The 27,004-nt window shown below is 32.3% G+C and overlaps 1 protein-coding gene across 7 annotated transcripts in view; it reads left to right on the forward strand.

Moving 5' to 3' along the window:
- The window catches only part of LOC123525765 (uncharacterized), a 238,853-nt gene that overhangs the window by 83,651 nt on the left and 128,198 nt on the right, over positions 1-27,004 (forward strand). For 3 of the 7 annotated variants that reach the window (XM_053538480.1, XM_053538477.1, XM_053538478.1), the window contains exon 2: positions 11,413-12,437. The exons of 2 other annotated variants lie outside the window; for them this stretch is intronic. In XM_053538480.1, the coding sequence (XP_053394455.1) occupies positions 12,040-12,437 (398 nt within the window). In that variant the 5' untranslated portion in view covers positions 11,413-12,039. Of the gene's footprint in view, positions 1-9,729; positions 9,877-11,412; positions 12,438-22,198; positions 22,709-27,004 lie in introns of those variants that run through there. 2 more of the 7 variants (XM_053538479.1, XM_053538483.1) reach the window with 2 other exon arrangements.

The following is a 27,004-nucleotide window of genomic DNA, read 5'->3' on the forward strand; positions in this document are numbered from 1 at the left end:
GCGAGCTACCGCTTCATGTGTCATCTATTGACATGAGTCATATAATGCTATAGCGTATTTACCATAGACTCAAGGTAGATGGCTGACATGTTCGTATTTGGTGAATTTAAAGTGACTAGCGTAAATACTGCGATAAAACTTAATTGGTATTGTCATAACATCTTACAGAATGCATATAATTTTCAATGCGCTGAATACTGCGTACCAAAGAGTGGGTTGTCATCCTCATACATGCATATACTATTTGTCTTAAAGAATATCATAATGCGTGAATAGTGTGAATTCTAAAGTGCTATCTATATCAATCCTTCACCAGAAACGACCTTTGCATTTGCAAAAATGCTATAAGATGAATAGAAGGGCATTTTGAGTTTAGTTGGAAATATTGTAAAGCAAGCGGATGCTGCACTTTCTTACAATAGAATACACAATGTAATTTCCAAGCCAATTAAATGAAAATAAGAATATGTTTCTGTAACTGTTTGACACTGTACACCATTTATGTACAATTTGTATTTCAAATATTCAACATATTAGCTAGATCATCATTATGAGCGTACACAGTCCCTTTAAAAGTAACATCTAGTTAGAATAAGAAATATAACACTAAAAAGTTATTATTGGAATTCAAAAACACACAAGCCATACATTATATAACCACAATACTGTGTCTTGGATAAATATCTTACATTAGAACATGATTAACACCCTTTCTAAATAATAAAATTAGCTAAAACGTATCTTAACATAGCTCAAGAAACACCCTGGCAGTAACAAAAGCTATCATAAGAAATCTGTGACATTTTCAGAGTTATCACCTGAACTCCGTAACATTTGAAAAATCGGACATAAAATTGTTAGATAGTGGTTTATGTTTGCAACTTTGCACTAAAATTAGGCTATTGCGTGTGGTGAGGATGAAGAACGTGAATGAGTAGATTAATATGTGTGAATAAGCAAACGATTTCGATATTTTACTTAAAATGTCTTGATTTCAAAGCAGTGGCGCTGATTATTAAACTAAACATTTTTTTCTGTCGCATAGCACAAAACATAGGGCAACCTTGATAATCAAACTTTAGTTTTACACCATATTCTCTCTTTTTAAAGATAAATAATTACCATTTTGTCGACCGATTCCTTGTTTTGTCATACAGATATCAGAAGAACTCTGTAACGTTTTCCAGGAACTCCGTAACAGTCATCAGAAGAAAACATGACAGGTTATCAGAAGACCTCCGTCCTTCGTGTAACACTTCCTCCTCCATGATATTTAAACGCGTGATTACTGCAAGGACACTATCTTTATTAAGGTCAAGTCACAAAAGTGACACAAGAGTATACGGTGAGACATTTTAAAAAAAAATTACGTAATTGACATATGTGACATGATGTATGAATAAAATTAAGTAGAGTTGAAATAAAATATTGAAAAAAAAAGACCAAAAATCAAAAAGACTAAAGAGCGATTTTTAGGGAGGGGAATGCATAATTTGCCCTTTTTACTTGCTTGTCGTTTTGTTTACAAAATGCATCACACGATCAAGCGTGTTTTCAGCATACAGTATTTCCTAGGGTTAATTGCCACCTATTTTCTTCGAGTGTTCAGTTTAAATAAATACATTTTCCAGATAACTCACATTGAAAAGTAACATTAAATTCTACGGAAATAAGAACTGAAATGCAGATTTCTGTTTTTAGTGTTTCATTTACAAAAGTGCTAAACAAACTATTTTTTAGGTTAATTTGTTCGGAAGCTAGCATTGCTTCTTGTACATGACTTGAGAGTAATAACAGTAATTGGTTTGCACTCAGTTATGCAGATTAAAAGTTTCCCTAGTACATGTTTTTCAACAATCTGGCTTCAACACTGATTGTTTGCACCCTTGAAACGTTGAAAACTCTGTTAGTGGAAACCAATCACTCTTTTGTTTTTCTCATTTAACGAATGTTTTCGTTCATTCTGACATTTAGGTGGTGACAAAAAATTTAAGATCACTGGAACCTATTCTTGCATGTCGGACATAAGTTCTGGTGTTATACCAATGCCACAAAACTGCGTCTTACATCTGAGGGTTAAAGATGACTCTCATGCAGTAAATGACATAATAATTAAATACATTTATGTGCTAGAAAACTGTATTTTTATATAAAACAAGATAAAGTCAAGATGCAAGAAGCTTAAATAATATAATACAATATAAACAATAAAACGAGTTAACATAAGCTCATGAGCTATTTTCCGACAAAAATATATATAACGGAGATGAACAATGATAATGCAGCTAAAAATAAGGCATAATAATGTGTTTAAGCATATTTAAAACATATATGTTAAGTTGAGAGATTTAAGAGTAAAAGTCAAATATCTTCATGAGCGCATTTTATTCCCAGTAGTAAAGTTTTCGATACTGGTACTGATGATAAACCCGGACAGATGATAAAGTCGACCACCTTGGAAATATTTGATTGCAATCGGTTATTTAAAAAATTGAACACACCATCTAATAGTTTCCATTTACAACACCAACTGGTGTAAATAAAAACAAAATTGGTAAATATTCTGTATAAATAAATGACTTACATTTATCTGTATAAAAAATATTTATCCAAAAATACTGGGGAAGAGGGTGTTTGTTTTAGCATGCTCACTGTCGCCACATGAAGGCCTGACATTGGGTAACTTTTCATTACTTGATCAGGAATGACTGTTGCAGCTTTTTGGGGAAAGTTTCAATATAATACTACAAAGAAAATTTTGTAAACGACAAAGTGTTCGAATTTATCATCAGTCAACCTGCTTTCAGTCCTCATTTTACTAACCCCTTTCAGGGCCTCACTTCGTGTGAGTTTGCTAACTAAATATAAATTTGAATTATGCAAAGTTTTCAGCAAATGTTAAGCTTTATTTTGATACCAACCATTGATTACAAATTGCAGAAATAAAAAAAATTACAGGTAAAAAACCTCATTTTCTGTTCGGGTTTATCATCAGTACCAGTACAAGTTTTACAATGTTATAATAGGATAAAAACGTGACGGTGCATAACAGGTAATAAATCTATACCGGACTCTTTGTACTCTGTGTAAAACAGAAACGTCGGATAGTCATTTCTGTTTATGGGCTACTTTCAGGCGCTTCGTTTAGAAACATTTTGTTATAGAAAAGAAGACTTGTTGTAAAGGAAGTAAGCCATTCGATGTATTCAGTTCTTCTATAATTCGTTTAATACTGTATGCGTGAAACAAAATATATAAAGAACATATCACTGGAAGAAGTGGGAATAGAAAGATTCGGTTGTAGAGTATCTGTTTTCTGTGGTAATTTGGCTCCTTAACAGTGGTAAGCCAGTTAACCATGTCTTTACATACAACCAGTGAAAGGTTTTACGTTGCAAAAAATGTAACAGCACATTGAAACGTGATAAAAAAAAGATTTGCAAAGTGAAAGGAATATTTTGTTTGTTTTGCTGTCAGATTTATCAAGGAAGAATCTGAATTCCAAGCAAGATCTCAATGTCTATTGATTGTCTGGACCTCGCGTTTGAATTGTATTCTCGCATGTAACCTGTGCAAACATAAAAATCTGTTAGACAATGACAAAGGTGACACTCTTTAGATTAGAGGACTCTATTCCAGCGTATCAAATATATATCAAATGAGATTTCTCAGTCAAATTTTATTTTCCTGTGGTTACAGAAATAGAATTTATGATAAATCTGATATATATATTACGTCATTGTTTGGATTTAGAAAACTAAAAAACAAATATGGCTTAGCAACACTACTTATATATTACTTATGTGTGATGTTTTGGCTGTAAAAATAGAATTTCGCTTCAGCCAGTGTTTGTCGCAGATTTCATTTAAAGTTCCGTAAAGCTTTTAAAAGATAAAGAGCTATGCATAACCGAATTGTTAGAAAATGCAATTTGAACTTATCCAGTCGGAGCCATAAAGTGGGGTGTTCAGAACAATGGTTTCGGTGATATTTTCTATTTTGTTCATAAATTTTTAAACCTATGACTGATATATCTGCCATAGGATTTACAAGAAAATAATGAGCCGTGCCATGTGAAAACCAACATAGTGGCTTTGCTGTTCGCTTTCAAAGCCTATTACAATTGGAGAAACCGTTAGCGAACAGCATGGATCCTGGCCAGACTGTGCGGATGCGCAGGCTGGTCTGGATCCATGCTGGTGGTAAAGCCACTATGTTGGTTTTCTCATGGCGCGGCTCAAATATGTTTTATGATCGAAGCAATAAATACGACAGACACATTAGAAAGAAAGGCATAATGTCAAATCGAGGCTACTATTAATTTGCCTGGTTCTTTTCTGTTCTCCCAAAGTATCTTTTACCGATTTTATCTTACTTAATTTCTTATTATGATCAGTTTTTGTGTAAATCGTCTCTTATACCTTCCATGCAAAACAACCAGATCGTGTGATTTTAGATTATCATTGTAATATATTTGTGTTTTATCGCATTTCCTAGAAAAAAGCATCCTTAATAGCAAAAAAAAACAATAACTTAGGAATGTTATGTTCGTTTTTAGTCGCCATTTGTTCTGAGACGTAAGATATATTTCATAGTCAAGAATCAATATCAGAACTTGTTAATATCTTCTTAACACGCTACTTTTGCATAAGTGTCATGTTTTTGTAGGGAAATTTTTAAAGCGCTGTGAAGTGGTGTCATTAGAAAAATAGATTTGTGCCTATTCAACAAAACAATGGTAAATACGTTTACAATAAGCTAACATCGGGAACTTACCATTGCGGGCATCTGGGGTACACGTTTCGTGGAATAAGTTGTTAAGTTTTATATTGTTCCATCGGAAAAAAGCTTGAGATAGATATAAGTGTACTGGAGGACAAATGAAACAATTAATTCGTGCAGCATCCGACAAATACTTCAAAGCTCGACATAGTTAGTTTAGTGTTTACTGTTGATCGTTGCCTCACAAGAGCAATGTCTCCATGTTATCGCTTTTTTGAAGCAGTTAATATATTTTTGTATTTGTTGCTTTGCAGTTATAACGTTTTGTTGTTTCTTTTATTGATTGCTTTGAAAGTTGTTTTCTTCTCTCGAAATATAACGGTATTGTATTCTAAGATCAGACTTCAACACTTGCTTAAAGTTATTTCTGGTAGGATTATTCTTTGTACGAATATTACACTATTAAATTACAATTTCAGTCATTTCAATTTTGGATGTTGAACTTCTGTTTATATATTTGAATATTTTTTGTTATTCGAGATATTTGATTGCTTATAATTCATAATAATTACAAATAATATTTATCATGCACTAGAATTTCTAACTGAGAAAACTACGATGAGGTCTGAATGCAGTAAACATATACAAAGGCAGCAGTGATATTTTGTATATGATGACTTTCATAACCTGTACCGTATTTAGAAAAAGATCCGTAAATATACTTCTTGATAACAATAGGAAACAATCTGCCAAGTGAACGAACTTATTACTGTACATGATCGTTGTTTTTCACATTCATATAAATACCGGATAGGTAATAAAGACGCCCCCTGACATTATTTTACACTAGCAAAGCCAGAAATGTCAAAGATGGAATGATGTTAGCCGTCAGAAAACAAAACTATTACAAAAGTATCAGACCAAATATTGATTCCAGTCGTAAGAACGGCCACATCAAAATCGTATAAAAGACGTGTTTATATCAAGAGAAAACAGTTCAGGAATATAAATGGTTGTTTTTTTAGTTCGCGTTATTGTTTAGATTTCACTAAACTAGACATGTCTATACGGAGGAAAAATAATTTTTTTATTAAGTCCGCGTTTTGTTTTCAGAATTCACTTAACTAGACGTGTTTATGTCAAGAGAAAAGAATGGAGGAAAATAATGTTTTTTTTTAGTTATTTTTTTCTTTTATTTTCAGAGTTCACTATGCTAGACGTGTTTATACCAAGAGAAAGTAATGGAAGAATGTTAATGCATTTTTAGTTCGCGTTTTGTTTTCAGAATTCACTTAACTAGACGTGTTTATGTCAAGAGAAAAGAATGAAGGAAATTAATGGTTTTTTTTACTTATTTTTTTCTTTTATTTTCAGAGTTCACTATGCTAGACGTGTTTATACCAAGAGAAAGTAATGGAAGAATGTTAATGCATTTTTAGTTCGCGTTTTTTTTCTTTTGTAATAGATCTACACTCAGCCAGATATTTTATACTAAGAGAAACAATGGAATATAAAAGGCTTTTAATTAGTTCGCGTTTTGTTTACAGAATTCACTAATCTAGACGTGTATTTACCATACATAGAGGAAACAATAGAGGATTATCAATGATTGTTATCTAGTTCGCGTTCTTTCAGAATTAACTAATTTAAAACTCGACTTGTTTACACCTACAGAAAAAATGGCTTCTATTTACCTCGCGTGTTTTCTTTTCAGAATTCACGAGACTAGACGTGTTTAAGAGGCAGAAAAAAATGGAGGAGTAATTATTTAGTTCGCTCTTTTCAGAACTAATTAAACTATACGTGTTTATACAGAGAGAGAACAATGGATGAATATTAATGCTTTTTTTTTAGTTCGCTTTTTTATTTTCAGAATTTACTAAACTCATGTATGTGACATGATATCGGGTACCTGTCGCCTTCAAAATAGTTCAATATTTTTGAGGTTATTTGCTAGTTTTTCTTTTAGAAAATGTAATATTACAACTTATTAGATCGCATGGTTCATAGGTATCTAGACTATAAACACATTCTCAAAAGTAATGTGATATCTGGATATAATAAAATTAATTTTAAAACTATGTTTTTCTAATCACTCCCGAGTAATACTTTAGATTTTTGAAAACTAACGCAGGCTTGTTTGCTTTATCGCATAAAAGACCTCAGAATGTCTGACTACGTGATGTTACAAACGTGCGTACATATTTAGAATATGTTAAAGGACGTACAATTTTGAAAGGTGAAGGAAAATTATTACAATAAGTGATACTACGGCTGATTATATTTGGATCGCTACAATTTGTCTGCAGGTATCGCGAATAACAGCCATCATAATTATAGCTCCCATTTAGTGGCTGCCTAGAATTGTACTACTAAATATGGAATTACAAATTCCACACCAGGAAAGGTTAAGGGGAAGTTATTGGTTGTGTGTAATGAGTCCAGTTACCAGCTCATTATCAGTTATGCAAGAAAAAAAGTCACTCAATAACAAAGACAAAAAGTAGGACTGCCAAACGAATTGGATGCAAAAATAGAATATATATCTTTTCCCAGTTAATTAAGCATTACAGTTACTTCCTTTGCCTATGGCTAAATTAAACGAAAATGAAACTTTTGATATAAGACACCGAGGAAACCTTGATGCAAAAAAAACTTGGCTTTGTACCTATTTAATTTGTAGCCTTAAATGTGGATTTTTGAATAAGAAAATATGGGATAATGTAGCGCTATATACTAGAGGGCAAAACAAAATTAATGCGCCGTGATAAAGCTATTGATCTTTGTAATCTGGTGGATGTGTCAGAACGCGGAAGTTGTGAATTTCAAGGCCTACATGACATGAGAACGCTAAGTAATTAATCCCGCCTGCTATACAAGATAAGAATATACCTTTTATAGTTTGTTTTTTTTTTTTTTTTTTTTTTTTTTGGCACGAGACTCGTACTTGCAGTGAGATGTTTATTCCAGTTTCAAACATTGAATCATGAAACACGTTAGGCTCTGTGAAAGAACTTGATCTACTTCGGTAACAATGATGAATGCCTTGTTAACAGGTTAATACCCTTGAATATTCAGGAGGAAAAGAACAAGGTCATGGCCGTGACGTTGTCGACTGCTTATATAATTATTATTTAAGTGATTTGTACGGAGAGTAGGTGATGAACTTGAAGGATTAACAGTTCTTATACCATTAGAGTATACGTTTAGCGAATAGTTTTGTGTCTCTCTGTAACCCCTTTGTTTAATATGTTGCTACGAAGATGGAGACCATTTTCTGTTCTGCTGTTGTGCAAATCTCTTCTGCTTTCATTCTGGTGGGAATTCGCAATGTATATAACCTAGTAAAGATTTGTCAAAACCGATATATTCTCAAGTACTAGAGCGTAAATTATAACAATTGTAAACGTTTACATACTAGTAATTCGCATAAAACTGTAGTGAGAAAGGGCAATCATCCGGAATAAAATCAAGAAAACATATACGTAACAGCTGTAACAAAAACTATTTCTATTCATGCTAGATTAGTTGCTGATAGAATCGATTACATTTGTCTTTTCTTCATTAAAAACGTATAAACTATGTCAAACATGTCACCATAGAGAAAATAACAATAAACACTTCGGAATGTACCTAGGGTTCAAGATAAAAATACGGTTACGCCAAATGCGTAAATTAGTTAACTGTAAAAACAGAAGTACGTGGTCGTTAAAAGGTAATAGGTACAACACCAGCTTTCAGTTAAAGTAAAGATGTGAAGAAATAAATGAAATAATTGTAGACGAACTCCTAAGTAAAATAGACAGTGTTGCAAAACTAGCGTTAAACAAACTTGTTTATCCTGCTGGTGTTCATTTTGAAAACGAAAACAGACAAGAGAACGATAAAACTGATGTGGCTTATGTTTACATCGGGAACATGTCTATATAAACTAATATTCGTGGGTACGTTTGTTTAGATGTTATGTTATGTTAATGACAAGTATTGGTAAAAAGTGACTAGAGGACATAAAGAAATAGATCAAGTATTGGTTTGAGTTAATGATTTAATGGATATAATTTGTGACTTAACTAATAGAGAGATGGATATAAATATAACAAAATTGATGTATCAAAATCGTTTGTGTTTGAACTATTATGTTTTAGATATATACAAAATTAAGCAGAATGTGTAAATTTTATGTCACATTGTATGTCAAAGTTAAAGTAAATTCTCAATAGGTCAGTCTAGCAGTTAGATAAAATGCACCAAGTGATTGCATTAGGCACGTGATGAATATCTTTTAATACTTGTCTGTTAAGGACAACGGCATTTCCCCCAAAAATGACATTTTCAAGGGCAGATAACTCTTTTTCGAATCCGGTGACCTATGATTTTTATTGCATTTTTTTGTTTCTTAGATGATTGTCCCTCAACATCCAAAGTTTAAAGAAATTCTGTTATTGGGAAAATTTTCGCCCATCTCATATACAGGGAATTCTAGCGTACGCCTTTAAGCAGACATGTATTTTGTTACCCCGGCTTAAAAAGATGTGGGGAAAATCATTTCAAGCCTTAATTAAATTGTCTTTTTAAACAGATAACTAGAAGGTTAAGTTGTTTTTCAATGTCGTCATCATTTCAAGAAACAATAAATTTCCCGCTATTACTTCTATCCGCGATATATGACAATTTTGTGTCGAATCAACATAAAATCCAGCTTATTCACTAGGACTCATATTTATTACAATTATGCACGTACCGAAGGTTCTTGACAACAGTCGGTATAAAAAACTTCGCACGATGACATAACAACTGCAAGTGTATTTAACTCATTTATCATAACTGATGCGCAAATTGTTTCTAATCTGTTCGGTTTATACTTCGCATGATTCTCTGGCGACGGTTCAGAACATAGTTTCATGCAATTATGCAATTATTTTGTTTATCTTATCGGACGTTTTTCCCAGGAAAATTAATAGAGAATACCTTGCGAAATACCTATACTAAAAAGACGGCATTCCACTTATGCAAATCTTAACTGTGAGTCAACAAAGTCATCGCAAGTCACAAGAACGGAGGTCTCGTGTTTCAGCGGGAAGCAAATCATCATTTCAATGCTTTCTAGCATTAGGATACGCAGCCGATGTTCTTCTGCATACTTCGTTGTCTTATGTTAGTGTTTATTTTCAATTAATTGAATTGAAATATTTTTAAAATGCTTAATAGTCATGTATTGGAATATGATGTTCGCCAATTCTTCTACGGACATAATAATTGTTTAAGGATTTTTAAATTTTGAATTAAATATGCTTTCAGCATGACTTTCTCATGTCTGGTCAGAGTGTTTGTGATTCTAGGATATCTTACAAATGACAAGTATGCTTAAATGTCAAACAATGTAGTGCAAACCGAACGTTTTTGTTCATGCTGTCATACACGTCATAATTTTGTCTGTGTCGGTATTTCTTTCAAATAGCCCTCTTCTAACATAATTATGATTGACTAAAATTAATAGTTTACAATTTGAAAATAATAATTTTATGAGTTCAAGCTTAATATATTAATTGCAATGCGAAATGCAAACATAGAAATACCTTGATAAGTCCATTAAATACGAAACGTTAATGCCATTCAAATGAAGGCTTCGGGCAATTCGTTTGTTTCTAATATCATAGTATTTATTATAATTTTACGGTGCCTAGTTTATTTTCTGTTATTCTTGCATAATTCATTTGGATCGCCACATTTTTTCATTTCCATCCATATTGGCTATATTTGTATAATGAATGATAAATTCTAATTTTATATTTAATTAATGTTAACATTAGGAAATAATTAACCATATTGACAAAATCAAATTTAGTAAATAGGCAGTTTGTGTGAAGGGATACGTTAGTTAAAACTTGCAGTGTAGTATGCATTTTCTGGCAAGTGTTATCTAATAGATGAACGACTGTATACCTCTACGATTTCCGGATGCCTCTCATTCATGTCAAACAATATCACAATCTCTGGATCAATACAAAATTCTTTCGGGGCATAATGATTTCATTAATGTTGAATGAACGACAGACAGGAGAAGTCTGGCGCCTTATCTCTTAGGCCTTTTTCGATCCTGTTCCTTTACCATCTATTTTGATGCTCTTTCACAGTCAAAGTGATGCTCTTTCACAGTCAAGATTATTTTAGTTTTTATATTGAATAAGAAGAAAATAATAAGATTACTTAGTTATCAACATCACATTCGTTAAGATGTTGCATTATACAAAATAAAAATGTCATACTGCCTAAATTACAAATGCAATAAATGGTTTCTATCACAATCTTGTATTGCCCGTAATAAGTTCTGTTTCTTGTATTAAATTAGAGATTCTTTCAGATTTGTTAGAAACGTAATCAGTTTTTTAATGGCCGAATATTCAATGGCAAAGAGAATCATGGTTTTATAACGGTGATAATGATCCGAATGAGGAGTTAAAATTGATGTCTTAATAAATCGAATATATTATTATAAAATAGTACAAATATATTGATAACTGTTTTATACGTATACAGTTGTACGCTGGTTGAGAAGTTTAAGGTCATATAGAAAACTCCTTTAAAATTGCATTTCAAATACAAGAAAAATACGTGTGTCTCCCTCAAAAACCATGCGGCACATTGGAGGTTTGAATAGGATCTTAATATTTGCTTTGTTCTCTTTTCAAGGAAGAAAATGTTTAAAAACTGCTGAATTTCTGATGATACATCAAACGTTGATTTTTACGAATGCATAAAGTATTGAACGTGATACTTTGATGTCAAGAAATAATTGCTTTCTTGCTTCGTTTCGAAGAGGAATTTAGTAGTTAATTTGGAATCATTAAAAGTCTCACAGAGTCTTGACAAAACTCTTTGGTGAATATTCACTGAAGAAAGTTTGAAATCGAGCAATAGACTATTGCGCTTTTGAGTTACAGCCAGTTAGATGTCATATACATTTTATAGAGCAATCACTCTAAGGTAACAGAGTTTTCGATGCTAGGACAATCGTTCTAGCTTCACTTTAACAATACTCAAATTATATTCCTCAACTTGTGACGAAACTGCATATAGAGTAACTTGTTGGATGTTGTTGACGCGTTGAAATAATTGTCTATGGAGTTTAACATGTTATCAAACCGAGTCTAGAAATACTGAATACCACAAAGGTTAAACAGAATCTTTGGAATATAGCAACAAAGTATTGAAATAAAACTTATTGTTTATGAAATATAAAATGGAATATTTACCTACACAATTTTAAGATGTGAATAAGGTGAAACTGCAACGTTACGTGTGACGAAAGATATAATTATGTATAAGCAAATGAAGAAACAAAGGAAAAAGAAACTGTTCTTGAAAGACTCTGTACAGGATAGGAAAATGGATTCAAAACAGTTTAAAACAGCCACAGGGTCACCAATATTGTACACAAAATTCAAAAAGAATAAAGGAATTTACTATCCTTTGGCTAAGCATCACATAAGAATTAAGCCAAGGCCTCAGCATTCACATAAGCATGTTGCTGTAGTAAACTCAAGGACGTATGGTAGGGAGGTGTATACTAATATAGACATTTGGCCAGATGACAATATTGCTCGAGAAAGGTTGCTTGAAAAGTTAAAAGGATTATCATTATCAGACGAAGATGATGTTGGTGTAGACATTCCTAAAGAAACAGCAAAAGCGGAAGAGATAAAAGCTTACCAAAGGTAGGTTTCTTGTATATTTGCAGAAACGATGGTTATTATGTGGTATTGATCTTTTTGTTTAGATGTCTATTTGAGTATTTGCAACCATTGTGGTTATTGTTAAAACTAATTGCAAATACCAGTATCCTATAAATTTTCAGAACTTCATGTTATGTTTAAGATGTTACCTCTGTACTGAATTTCAATTTTAGAATTTTCTTATACGTGCAGCATTGATCCTTAGAATATTAATAGATTGTTGCTAGAAGAGTAGATATGTTTGAAAATATAAATTTTGCCTTTTGCTACAGAAGGTTGTATTGCCATTGTCTTGTCTATTTTGTAGAAAAAAGCGAGATATTTTTAATTCCCCAACTCCACCCCCCCCCCCCCCCAGAAAATAGATATTATTGTGTATCTTATTCTTCACAGGGATTCTATATGAGCTGAAGGGGGAGTGGGGAAGGGTAACGAAACCAGTACGTTAGTTTTAACGAATCATGTTTTCTGCGTCTTTCCATCTGTAGCTAAAAGTGAATCTTTTCTCGTAATGTTGTGACAACACTTGGCCATATAGTGAGCAGTGTCGGCATCTCAGTCGTTTGAGAAAAAGTGTAAAAAACAAAGAGTTTGAGTTTGCGCGTTTGCGCACAGTTAGCGAGCGCCTAAGGACGACACAAGGAAATGTGTTACACAAACCGCGCGCACACAAGTGCGACATAACTAAATGTCCTTAATTAGCCAATATAGGTTTAAGCAAAAACATCGGTGAATAAAGCTTAACTGATAATTGTTGGCGAATGTAACTTTTGCAAAACGTTTCGCGTGGAATTAAATGACTTTTCAACCATCATTACCTGTCTGAATGATGTTTGTTTCATAAGCGTCATGATACGATAATGGATGTAAAACAGAACAATGCCGCCAGCTGTTTACATTCTTTGGCTTTGTAAAGTAAGTACCTGTTTATGATCAATAGATCCAGATCCAGATCACATATCTAAGACAGCTGATATCGCAGAAGAATGTAACCTTGGTGAATCTAATTGATTTGTTTACTATTTCAATCTAAAATACCTTATAGAACATAACAGAACAGAACATCTCTTTTTATTCTCTCAAACATGTACAAAACATGCAATATGAGGTATTTACAACAATAATACATGTAAACGAGGCTGCAATACAAAATCACATTTATACATTTATATGTGGTTTTCATTTATAAAAAATCGGACATTTTCAACATTTTAAGAAAATAATGTATCAAATGATATAGAATACAGAAAAAAATGAATATAGCTGCATTCTTATATTCCACAATATTATTATGACAAACTTGCACAATTTCTGAAATTCTGAGTTATTCTTAGTACAAATAAGTTTTTCCAATTTAAACATGTTTGGTCGTCTATACTAAATCGGTTTAATATATTGTATTCTTTCATTTGTAAATTAATCACATTCGAAATGGTAGTGAAATTCGTCCCCGATTTTGTTTCTACATGAGTTACATAAACGTTCATTTAGTGGTATTCTTGTCCAGTTTAAAAGAGGCAATATGCATGCGTGATTTGTTTGCTGAAAAAAAAAACAACACTATCATAGGTAGTGAATATTTTTCACTTCCTCTCGTTAACAAATTACTGCTTATATCATTACAAATCTATTCCAGAATTTTCCAAAACAAACCGGGATCGGAATTTTTAATTTAAAAAAAAAAAAAAAAAACTTTTTCGCTCATTTATCGATTTTCAAAATTCAAAAAGTTTTGAAATGCTTACAATTTTCATACTTTCGTATTCAAATATCTTTTTTAAATAAAGAACCTATTTAAATGACATATAAGTTTAATAGCGGCGTAGTGATGTTCAAAACGTTTAGAAAAACACTGTAAGTTAAGCGTTCATAATTCAACCATTTTATTTCGAAATTATAATAAAAAGCAATTAATAAATTGCTTGTTTTATTACCTTTCCATTGATAAAAAATTATTGATGTAATATGTGTTTTAAGAAAGTTCAGGCTGTGAGAAAAACATCACTGTTTACAAAAAAAAACATGGACGTTCGGCGTCTGCTCACCCGATCACTGTCTTATCAGTTCTAAAAATAGAAAATAGAAAATACAACATATTTGTATACAAACACGATCTCTCCAACTATGTTAGATTTTACCAATCAATACTCGGGAAACAGTGAAATAGGACCGTGAACTGCAATGAAAGTACGGTTCACACCTATCACATTTTAAGAAGATTTTAAGCCTGTAAAATAGCACAATGTTGTCTGATGGGACCTGGGTAATAAAATATGTCAATGTAGAAACATTTTGCTGAGTAATTTCTCTCTTAATGAATAAAACTTATATATATATATATATATAGGGAAGGCAGCCGGTCTGTTGTAAGAACTATGAACATCTTACATTAATAACCAATAAATTAAATCAACAAAAAAATTAACATGCATGTACTTGACAAAAAACACGTAAGCTGCCTGGAGATATAAACATCTTTTGGAGAAGTTTCTACAATTCAACGTCTGAAATTGAAAGTCGTCATTTCGTCTTAAAATAATGAACATATGTAAGCTTCATTTATGTCGTATGATACTCATGCCATTTAACTTTTCAGACATCCGTTTTGCATAAGACACATCCATATTAAGTGTGTCTATGAAGAGATGAACTAACTTCTACATAAAACCATGATTTACAAAGATTTCCTACTGCATTAAATCACTTTGAATTTTGGGTTTTATAGGTGTATGTATATTCAAAGCGTCTTGCACATCAGAAGATTGTTAGTGAAACATTAAAACTATGAAAGCAATGTCTCATGAACCCATTTACTAGCTCAATGTCAGCTATTGTAAATTTAGAAAATTCATCAGCAAATGCATAAATAGGCCATATTATATGTTTTGTTTTTCCTACCCATTATTCATCTTGCGCCTAAAACCCATTAAGAGATAAAAGATACTGCTCAATAAGAATCAAACTAATTTAAATCTAACAGATACGCACTGGAATTTGTGTTGATGTAGGGTATACACATCAATATTGAAACCAACGTCAAACACACGCTATGTATATACTATAATTTTAAATCAGGACTTCTCCTGATTTTTGTCGTGACATGTATATAGTAACAGAACCACCAGAGGCTATACACTGCAGTAAATAATTCATTAATCGCAATCTGAGGCAGGTTTTACGGCGGGTAAAATTGATTTTGTACTTGTTAACGGGAAAGTCTTGGAAAGTCACGGGAAAATGATTAGCTGTCTTTTTTCTGTCACAAAACAGGAAATACAAAGATACCACACAACAAATTATATGCTACATCTCTGATCATATAGTTTATTACACATACATCTTGCGGACATTGCAACAATCAAATAATAATTATTAAGGCAGAAATAATAATAGAATAAGTGCTTGTATATCACCGAAGATAAAAGGAGACTAAAATTCTGTACACGTTTGATAAGATATCAACAAAAATGATGTAATCAATTACAGGTTTCTCCTCGCTAAACCAAGAAGCAAGGTAAAGGTTTATTTCTACCTTACGTAAAAATAACATCACTAAAGATTCTTATTATCAAGATATTGCAAACAAAAATACCATGCAAATAAAGCATTTGAGCCGCGCCATGGGAAAACCACCATAGGGCATAGTGGCTTTGCGACCAGCATGGATCCAGACCAGCCTGCGCATCTGCGCAGTCTGGTCAGGATCCATGATGTTCGCTTTCAAAGCCTATAACAATTGGAAAAACTGTTAGCGAACAGCATGGGTCCTGACCAGACTGCGCGGATGCGCAGGCTGGTCTGGATCCATGCTGGTCGCAAAGCCACTATGTTGGTTTTCTCATGGTGCGACTCATTTTTACATACCATGAGATGTGTTTGTGACGTCGGTTCCTTGCAAGTCTAGATTGATATACCACAACTTACTTTAGAGTAAATGAACTAATTGGTATACAGTGAGGTATAAGGTCGTTAAAAAGTCATTCGTTTACCGCCAAACAGTTTAAAGACATCCGGGCAAGGTTAAATATGTAAAAGAGACAGAAAAATACCTCAGTGTTATTGTCGATTTTGCTAAGCTTTCATTGAAAATTAGTGTTTAGCAATGGATCATTATTTCAATGTAGTTATTCATTTTGTTGTGAAAATTAGTTAAGGAAAAAGATTCCAAGCTATTTGACAAGGATACAGGATTTTTAAAAAACAGAGATGTTAGAACATTGAAGTTGCTTTGAGACATTCAATAAGTAGATCTTGCTGTTTATGGGATGTTAAAGTGAAACAAATATCAATGGAACGTATGACCTAAGGTTTTGTGGTTTCACAGTGAAATACTACGTTGCATCAAAATACATTGCATCATAGTACTGCTTATTAGATATCATAGTACTGCTTATTAGATATTACTTAATAAATCTTCACGTTAGCTGAGTGAGTAGAACACTAGACTTCCAATCTAGGGTTCGTGGTTGCATATCCCTGGCACGGCGTTAGTTTAATCATTTTCCTACTTTTGAATCATGTGGGGAGTTACGTGAAATATAACAATACTGTTAAGGAATGTACCACAAAGGATAAACTATAATAATTTACAAACCAAATTTATCAAATAAACAAGTTAACAAAAGATATTGCAAATCACTTTTTTGTATCGTTACGAACTCGTTTGCTGTGCAGAAAAGTCGTAACTAATTATTCTGTTCTATGTAAGTAAATAATTGTAACCTTCGTAAAACAAATGCGCTTTTAAATACGCAAATGCACAAGGTAATACGGAAAACTTGATGAATAACGTTGCCAATTAACAATCAGCGTCAAAATATATTGGGCGTAATTGCCTATTAAACTTTATTTAGGCGTAGGTGAACCTGTTAACTTTGGTATTAATAGGAAGTGCCTGCATTTTTTTCTATGTATTATTGAAACCCATGGCAATTTTAAGTTTTATTCTCGTATACGTGTAATCGAAAACGACTTACATACTTAATGAAATTGACTTTTTAAAAGACATTACAAACGATTAGAATACCCCGAAACAACCACGCAAAATAGCATTCTCAAAGTATATGAGAGGTAATGAAATTTGCACCATACCGCATGCCCCCATCCTTAACACTGGGTTTAGAGGAATTCTTTGAAAGCAAAACTGAGTGTATTCCAAAGAACAACAAAAAATAACAGCAGTTAGTTCAAATGCGGAGAGACTTTTACAGCCTACGCACAAGACCCATGTTGTGATAGCTAATACAATATACATCAAGATCCCTTAGGAACACAGAACTCAACCGCCCGCTTAGCTCAGTAGGTAAGAGCGTTGGTCTACGGATCTCGGGGTCGCGAGTTCGATCCTCGGACAAACAAACAAACAAAAACAGAACTCAACCAATCAAATAATAACAGACTAGGTTGGCTTATGTCCGACCATGAGAGGTAAAGAAATGTGCAACAGCCCTTTAAAACGATCATGTAAAGGCTCAGTTTGCTCACAGTTTGTTGACTGAATTTCATAACTTATTTTGTTGATAATAAAGACATTCATAAAGGGCTTTAAAGTGTATTTTTCAAAATATTAATTTATATTTCATGTCTGTTGTAACTGACATTTTCAAAGGTGTTTAAACAAAAGCGTATGTATGTGTTATTGGAGATCACATGTGCGTTTCGGCCTTATAATATGTAATGAGATTGGGTACCAAACCAATCCATCTGACAAAACATGCGTTATTGGTAAATAATAACTGAATATTGTGCACATATTATTACACTATTGTACCATGGTATAACAGTCACAATTTTAAAGTGTAATAACTATTCAGTAACAGATGCCCACAGACTCATTTCATGTAATTATGCAATTATTTTGTTTACGGAAGTGCTTCTCTTGAAGTTTTGCAAGGTAAATGATAAGACTAAAGCTACAATCAAGGGCACGATTCCAATTATGTTGATCTTTTTTACTGAAATTTCTTAAGAATGATTCAGCAATGTCACTGCGTACTCATATGAAGAGAAGTTCCAGAGAACGTCACTATTCCCAAGCGTTTACATTATGTTATGTCACTGATTCGTCTTTCATATAACTTTAGTTTGCTCCATAAACTGCTCGTCGAGTGTCCTAAAATGAATGTATTTTCTTTAGAATATGTGAATACTTTTGGCATATTCCTTGGTGTATATTAGATTTTGTTCAACGTTGTTTCAAACCCATAACAACATGTCATTGTTTAAAACGATTATATTTCTATATATTAAAAAGACTTTCTGCAGAAAGTCAGGTCAGTGACTGAATTGTTGTTAGTATAAATGCACATGTATTCCTTCAAGGCTTAACCAATGACCATATCTAGACATTAAAGGTTTTGGAAATTTTGTAGTTTAAATTAGAAGATAAATATGTAAAAAGAATAAGGAGAGAGAGAGAGAGCTTTGTCCGCATAATTGTTTAACGTTCTGACATAGATTGAACCTTTGCAAACTCATTTTAGCTTAAGATATTTGTACATTACAAGACCACAAACTTCTTCAGCAGATAGAATTCACTTTAATAAACCAACTAAGAATATTTACACATATAAATGCATTTTCAACAAACCACTCAGAGATATGAGAAAAGAAAGGCCATACATTAAAATATATATGTGTATACATACTAATTAACTTTTATAATGAGGCAGCTGAGTCCAATAAGTCCAGGGGTGTTCAAAGATAATCCGTCATAGATCGTTTGCAAAGCAATTATTGGATTTACCTGTACTGGAAAATAAACAGTGTCGATTGTATTGAGGTCAACTGCCACATTATCAAAGTTTATTAGTAAGTTAGATGAAATGTTACAAATGCAATTGATTACCTTTGAAATGACTTCTATTTATTTACTTTAAAATCAAGAACTTTCGCGAGGGATTTACTTCCTGTATATTCGCTAATGTCCATATTCCCTAAGATATATTATGCTCGCGGAAGTGTTATATGTCTGATAAGTTGGTCATTTATCGTGAGTTTCAGTTCAAAATGTAGCGAATGTTCAGCCTTCGCGAAAGTATCTTATTTTTATTACTGTAAACAATCGAAAAGGGAAACAAAGGCTGCTTTCCCAAAATTATATTTTACAGAAAGAAACAAATTAAGTAATATCTCACACAAAGTCTAAGAGGATCGATAACAACCCAGTACTCTGTGCTGCTTTTGTAACCTTGATTAAATACATAAATAGTTTGGCATGATTGCGAGATCGCTATATTTATTTTATGCTAACTAATGAAATACTGTATTCTATCAGTTAAACATTTTTATATCTCATCACTCACACTGTGAAAATATGAAATCTATATTTTCATACTGTGAGAGATATAGCTCCGCCCCCTCATTCATTGCTTATGAATTTTAAATTATTTTCTTAAAACAGAATGGAAATTATAGTCGCACTTTGTTCTTTTTAGTATATTTCTCGATTCAAATTATTTTACCTAATGAGAATTTCATAACGTTATGCATTAAAAAATAAAATATAATGGAACTTTATATTGTGTGTGTCTTTCTAACGTCACAACACGTCTGACGTCATGTCTGTTTACGCGCGTCTGTTTCCCGCGCTGAGGTTAAAAATTGTTTCTGTTTCCCGCGCTGAGATTAAAAATTATTGCAAAATCCACATTTAGCATAAAATAACAAGAAAATTTGTTTGTTTTTCGTGAATATTGAATATATATCACCTCGAAGTGAGAAAATGTTCACATTTTCACTCGCGCTGGGCGCTCGAGAAAATATTTGAAATTTTCTCACTTCTCAGAGAGATATATTCCATATTCACTCAAAATAAACAAATATTCTCTATGTATTTCACTGAAACGCATGCATAATTGTATCTCAATATATATATATATATATATATATATATATATATATATATATATATATATATATATATATATATATATATATATATATATATACGATTTATATATATTACTGTGTAGTACCTCTATAATTTAAAAGTAGTCTCTTTTAGTAATGAATTAAAATTCAATAATGGTTTCAGTTTTGTCAACGGTTAAGATTTTAGGGCTAATAAACAAACTTGTAGAACAATGAATTCTTTTTGAGCCAAGCACTGGTGATATGTAATGCAAATAGTTGAAATGTTAGTTGAACTATATCAACGAAAATATGCCGCAATATACCACAGTCCTACATAATTAGGTAATCCCTCAAGTTTTTTTTTTAGATATCATCCAACTGTTTTATCAGTAGTTGTTTATTTAAACGTACCAATCTCTTTGATGTTTGATCCATGGGGTTTTCGCTAATTACTTAACAGCTGAAGGTGATACTATATGCAGTAATAATAAGTAAATATAAAATAAAAAAATCCTTAGTGTCATCATTGTGCAGGTGAAGGGAAGAGCATCTTAACCTGGATACATATACATCACTAATATATAAAAGTAATGGATTATTTAATATAGACAGTAGGATTGAAGAGACAAATAGTTTTGTGTTATGATTAGATCTGGATTTATGAAAAGTGTTTAATTCATTAACGGCATAACAATTTCATTAAATTTCATTGTCAAAGGAAAAGGGCGACAAGTGGTTAGGACCTTTTCTTGCTCGTTATTTTTGCACTTATTTTAATTTCAAATATACCTTATTAAAAGTTAGTATTAACTTGTTCACACAATACACAAGTATTAAATCTCATTGCTTGTAGTAATTTAAATCATTTTTAAGAAATATTGGCTTCTTAACAGTGTTTAACAGTGTACTATATACCGAATGGTCACAGACTTTCACACACAAAAGTTTAGACGCATCTAATACGCTTGAAAATATCCACTCCTTTTCAATATAAAAGCTTTAAAAACGAAATAGTTACTGTTACGTTGACATATTACAAAAAAATGAAAATTAATTTAAGTAAACTTTGATGTCTGAATTAATAAAGTTCAATATTGTGCACGATTGGAGTTAACAGTTATTTTAAATTTGACTTCAAATAATATGATTGATTGTATTAAAGGTAAATGTAATTGAACAAATATATCAGTGCAAGTATCGTTCTCGTGGTTAGTCCGTAAAATATATTTATAGAATAATTTCTCTTGGGACATAACTTTCTCTTTTCGAGGGTGTAATAAATTAGGTGATGCCTTCTGGAAAAGTCTGTTAGATTAGTGCATTGATTGCGAAGAAAACTTGAGTAGAAATCGTTTCCATTGTCTAGTAATAACCTGAAAGGCAAGCATTTAAAATGAACATTTATAAATCACGTTCATTTTTATAACTTCAAAAATAAAATTTGTTTCACAAAGTCGGTGACAAAAAAATAAATTGTATATTCTCGAATCAATATTTCCAAAAAAAGCTTTGCCCAGTTGAATGACGATTTCATTGGCTCTTAAGGTCAGATCAATACCGTTCTAACTGCGAAAGAACAGGTTATTGCACTTGAGTGTTTTAGTATTTCATATAATTTAACTATTACCGAATTAAGAATTAAATCACACTACGCTGGTGGATTTAAAGTGGTACATCAAATTTAATAAAAAAAGGAACACTTGCTTTTTATACAGTTAATCCAAAAATGATGCACTGAAAAGGTTCACCTCATTCTAGATTAATTGTGGTTTATATTCTGTCAAATGTTAAGTATATTTTTATGGTTCAATCACTCGTGTATTACAGGAAGAGAATATTAATAACGCGAAATATATTTGGATGTGAAATAGATTGACTTATATGGGGTATATACATACTGTGTTTCTAGATATGAGAAATTGCTCTTGCTGACATTTATAGACCAGACAAAACATAAGTTTTAAGTTTTGAATATAGATATGATATCAAATTACAGTTAGAAGTATATAGCTTAAAATGACCAAGCAGACAGAGAATATGCTGTTCACAGATTTGATGCGAGACCAAAAACTGGATTCAAAACAGTTTAAAACGACAACAGGGTCACCGATACTATACACGAAATTTAACAAACATACAAGGATTTATTATCCTTTAGCAAAACATCACGTGACTGTTGGACCTACGCCCCAACATTCACACAAACACGCGGCTGTAGTTTGCTCTAGAACCTACGGAAGAGAGGTGTATGGTAATATAGACATCTGGCCTGATGACGATATTGCTAGGGAAAAGTTACTTGAAAAGTTAAAGAGATTATCCTTATCGGAGGATGATAATGTCGGAACTGACATCGCTAAAGGAAGGGTAGCAACTGTAGAACAAGTTACATACCAAAGGTAGGTGCTTGGTTAGTAGGTTGCAATTTATTTTTATATTTAATCATAGTGTTTACTCAATACATTAGCTACCAATGGCATTCTAGCTGACACATAAATATGTTGTAACGTACAGTCTTTCGAAAACCTGGACGATTTACAGCTTGTACCAAAGTGATAAAATATTCTCGGTGTAATATTCACAATTATACCTTGTGTTATGTCATTACTATGATGCTTGTGTACTGACTTTCTATATACTTAAGTTTTAAGTATACTTGATAAAAACGTTCGCGTTAATCGCGTTTCTTGTTTCTTTCATCTTTTTATATTTGTTTCTCTTTTGCAATCAGACACGCCTATATAAGACTTGTATCTACATATATAATCAAAGTTGTTTCTACAATGCTTGATATAGGAAGCAATAGCTACATCAGTGGATGGTGATTCTTTTGAAAAATGTATGAAAGAGATGTTTTCTTGACTTGTTTACAACTTTTATTTATAACCACGTCCAGTCAAATTTCTTTGGATATAGAAATAAATTTTTGTTTATTAGATTTCAGCAATTTTCGGATGCACTTCTCTCAAGAATCAAAACACATTTATGGTAAATTCCGATTTAACATTCGTCTTTTGATTACATTTTATCTTATTTACTAAATGGATCTCGTAGTAAAGACGGAAATGTTTAGCAGTTAATCACGAGTTCGAATTCTTTCGTTATGCCAGTTATAGTGTTGCCTTGTCAGTTAAATAGGAAAAACACATCGTACGTCGAATGCATAAACATGAATTTTAAAAAATATTTACATAAATGAATGTTTTGTTTTACATATACAGAAGAAATACATTTGTAAAACCGGTGTACAATCTTCTTCGCTATGGTTGCACGCATTTTTGCAAGTTTCTTAAACATAAAATTGGCGCTTAACTAACTCTGTTCACAGGTTTAAACTCCCCCACCAATCGATTCAAGAGCATGCCCTAATGTAATCCCGTATTATTTCTTTTTTCCTTATTTTCTCGATGATGTACACTCATTTTAATGTATTTTCGTTAATATTTTAAAGATGTGCATATACACGCTGCGTTTTTGGAATGAATCCTTATACTTGTTAGCTGTAGATATATTTTTTTATGTTTATTATTTATAAGACGCTAACATTTTTTCATTGTTTTCAATTAATTCGGAAATATAATTTGAATCAAAAACGGTTGTAATTGTTCTGTATGTTAAGGATTGCATTCGGCATCAAATTTATATGTTACAGTAACTGTTTAATGCTTTCAAAATCAGTCTCATTAAGCATTCAGTTGTTGAATGTATTCTAATTTACACACAAAATGGAACTTTGGTGAAAGAAGTTAGAACTGAACTTTAGCCAGAAAAAGCCTGACGTAAAATTAATGATTCTTTAACCATCATTAACCGTCTGAAAGATGTTTCTTTCAAAATTCTCCAAATCGACTAGATAACAAAAAGGTTAAGCCAGAACTTTCAGACAATGTTAATAACTTTGATCCATTGTTTGGAAGCATGCCACGTTGTTGTGTTTATACTATGATCATGAATGTGAAACAGAACTTTGCCACCAGCTGTTTGACTTTGCTGGCCATGTTTTGCCCTCCCTCCTGATATTTCATATATGTATGTTTTACTTCTACATACTAAATAATGTATAGTTCAAAGAAAAATAATCACTCGGGCACTGCTTTAGCTCACTGTTGGAAACTGACCACAATTTTTTCCAAATTTTACTTGATTGCTTCTTTTTTATTCTTTGTAATCTAAAGAATCAATACGTAGTTAAGAATCAATACATAAACTCTGCTGTGCTCCAGTCTTCAATTGCCTACAACTACTACCTTAAAATCATTTACTACATTAGCTAGAGATAATCATTAAATGAAAAATGAAAAACTTTTACTGTCTTTAAGTTTGAAAATATTCTGATATGGAGTGAACGCGGTCTTGATTTGTGAACAGCCTTATTTGTCTGTGTAGATTTTATTGTGGTCAATTTTATTATCGCTCACCGAGGTCGGGTGTCGAAATGGACAAGTTATTAATATACTAAATTTAGAAAACATCCTGTTCGTGATAAAGACGATCAAACGTGCTCAACATACATGCATATATGCAAAAAACGCAGCCACAAACGAGCACGAATTCTATCCTCTACCAGTGCAAATGCAGAGCAATCTGACTAGAAGGACAGTGCGAGGCAAAGCCCCAGATAGATAGAGAAAACGTGCCCAGCAAGATTAACCTGTATGTATGAATAGACTGTCTAGTTCTGTAGAACACCGACACAAGCGAAGCTTTCTTTTCCATGATATTTTAATTGGATGGAAGATATTCAACAGCATCTCAAAAATTTCCAGTACCTAGACCAGGTTTGGAACCCCGGACCTTTGGCTTAACAGTCTGAATCTGAATATTTATTTTGTGTATAGATCGAAAGGTAATCTTATCATTTCCTTTTTTGTAAACGTTAAGGGGTCAGTGTTCAACAATTTAATATCAAAAGTCACTTAACATCTTTATTTTATACTTACAACTGGAAACCCTGACTCAAATTGACATGCAAATTTGAGTCATCTGTTAATTTTTGGGGGGGATTTTGTTCTACATAATTAAGGGCGAAACAGTGGAAATATGAAATGAACTACCAGTCATCCCAATTTTCTAATTTACTTATTTTGACAATGGAACATATGGATGAAAACAGGGGTTTTTAACGAGTCTTAGCGTTTCGAAACAGTTTGACCGTTAATAAAAGCTCTGAAGTAACATTAGTTTGGCGCATATCTTCACAGAAATACTTTCAGGTACATGTTGTTGATTCACGTGTACATTCCAAGAAAGAAACGCAATTTGAATCTTAAATGTAAAACACCTGATAATTTATAACAGGTTAAGAAGACTATACCTGATATAAAAGAAACAACGAAAAGAATTGCAACATTATTGCAAAGATTATTTTGATGGAACATTTATTGGAGCAGTACAAGTAGCATAAACATAATGAGAACTGTTTTAGTAGGTGATGATAAAATTAAATGTAAATATCTTTTAAGCTTCAGACTGTGCTAATAATTGGCATTTCATCATATGCATTAGTAAAATAGTATTGTAATGATAATTTCAATTGTTTTGTTCTTGACAAAGCCAGAATATAATACTTTACAGAATGTAAAGAGCGTAATTTCTTTTAAAAATTATTGTACCTCTTTTAAATCAGTTGTGCCTAGTAAGTTCCAAACTGCTTTAAGGTTAAACACTGCACAAACCAAGATGTAGCTGAAGCAGGTCCACAGAAAACTTGTTGGGAAGGCAAATGTCCGATGGAATGTTTAATAAATGATATCAAAGGTGTTTTGCCGTATCGGTATTTTAATCTCTTATGTTATTACTCGACATCCTAGCATTATAAAAACAAACGTATATTATCAAAATGTAATTTGGAATTCATTTTCGATCCAGGTTAGTCTGTATTTAGAAAGAGATTGTGAAAATTTAGGAAAGATTTTGCTGATACAGTAAAGCGGCGAGTCAGTGGCTACTTTACTGTGGTTTATACTTGTTTATGTCATCAAAATGGCACTCGACGTTTGAAATATAATTGTTTGCGAAAAAAAACAGATTTTGGTCATAGAATATATTTATATAAATAAAGAAAAACAAACACTTTGCTGAGTGTTCCACATATGTCGTCTTCAGCAATGGTGGTTGCGTTTAAAATGAAATAACAAATGACTTAAAGCCCTTTTCATGATATGTATTCACTTTGTATCGACAACAAATTATGTGATTGCATATTCTACAAGACACCGGGTTTTTTGCTAAATTGTTTTGTTTCATACAACAACATTCCAGCAATACAGACAGACAATGTGATCATGTTTAAGATAAGCACTTTGTAATCTTCACCTGGGAGATACCTCATCATCTCCAACAAAACATGGTTCACTTAGATTACAGAGAATATTTGTTAAAGTACGATTTTTACACGAAAAGAATCGACGACTTTGTCCAAATCTGTTTAACAAATACAGTTTCTGAAAGGTCAGAAATCTGGGTAATATATGGCGTCGATTAACAATATCGATGTATTATTTATTCCAACAGTATATGACAGTACCAAAATATGATGCGCTCAATTTTTCTTGATATATTTTCGAGTTTTATTTGCTCTCACTTGCTTGTGTCTAACGTGAGCAACAGCATATCAAAGGAATATACCTTCAAATGATTATAGTTTGTTAACATGTAAAGACTAGTGACTGAGAGCTTAATCCAGTATCATTCAT

Source organism: Mercenaria mercenaria, chromosome 3 (genome assembly GCF_021730395.1).
Source record: "Mercenaria mercenaria strain notata chromosome 3, MADL_Memer_1, whole genome shotgun sequence".
In the NCBI taxonomy this organism is placed as follows: Eukaryota; Metazoa; Mollusca; class Bivalvia; order Venerida; family Veneridae; genus Mercenaria; species Mercenaria mercenaria.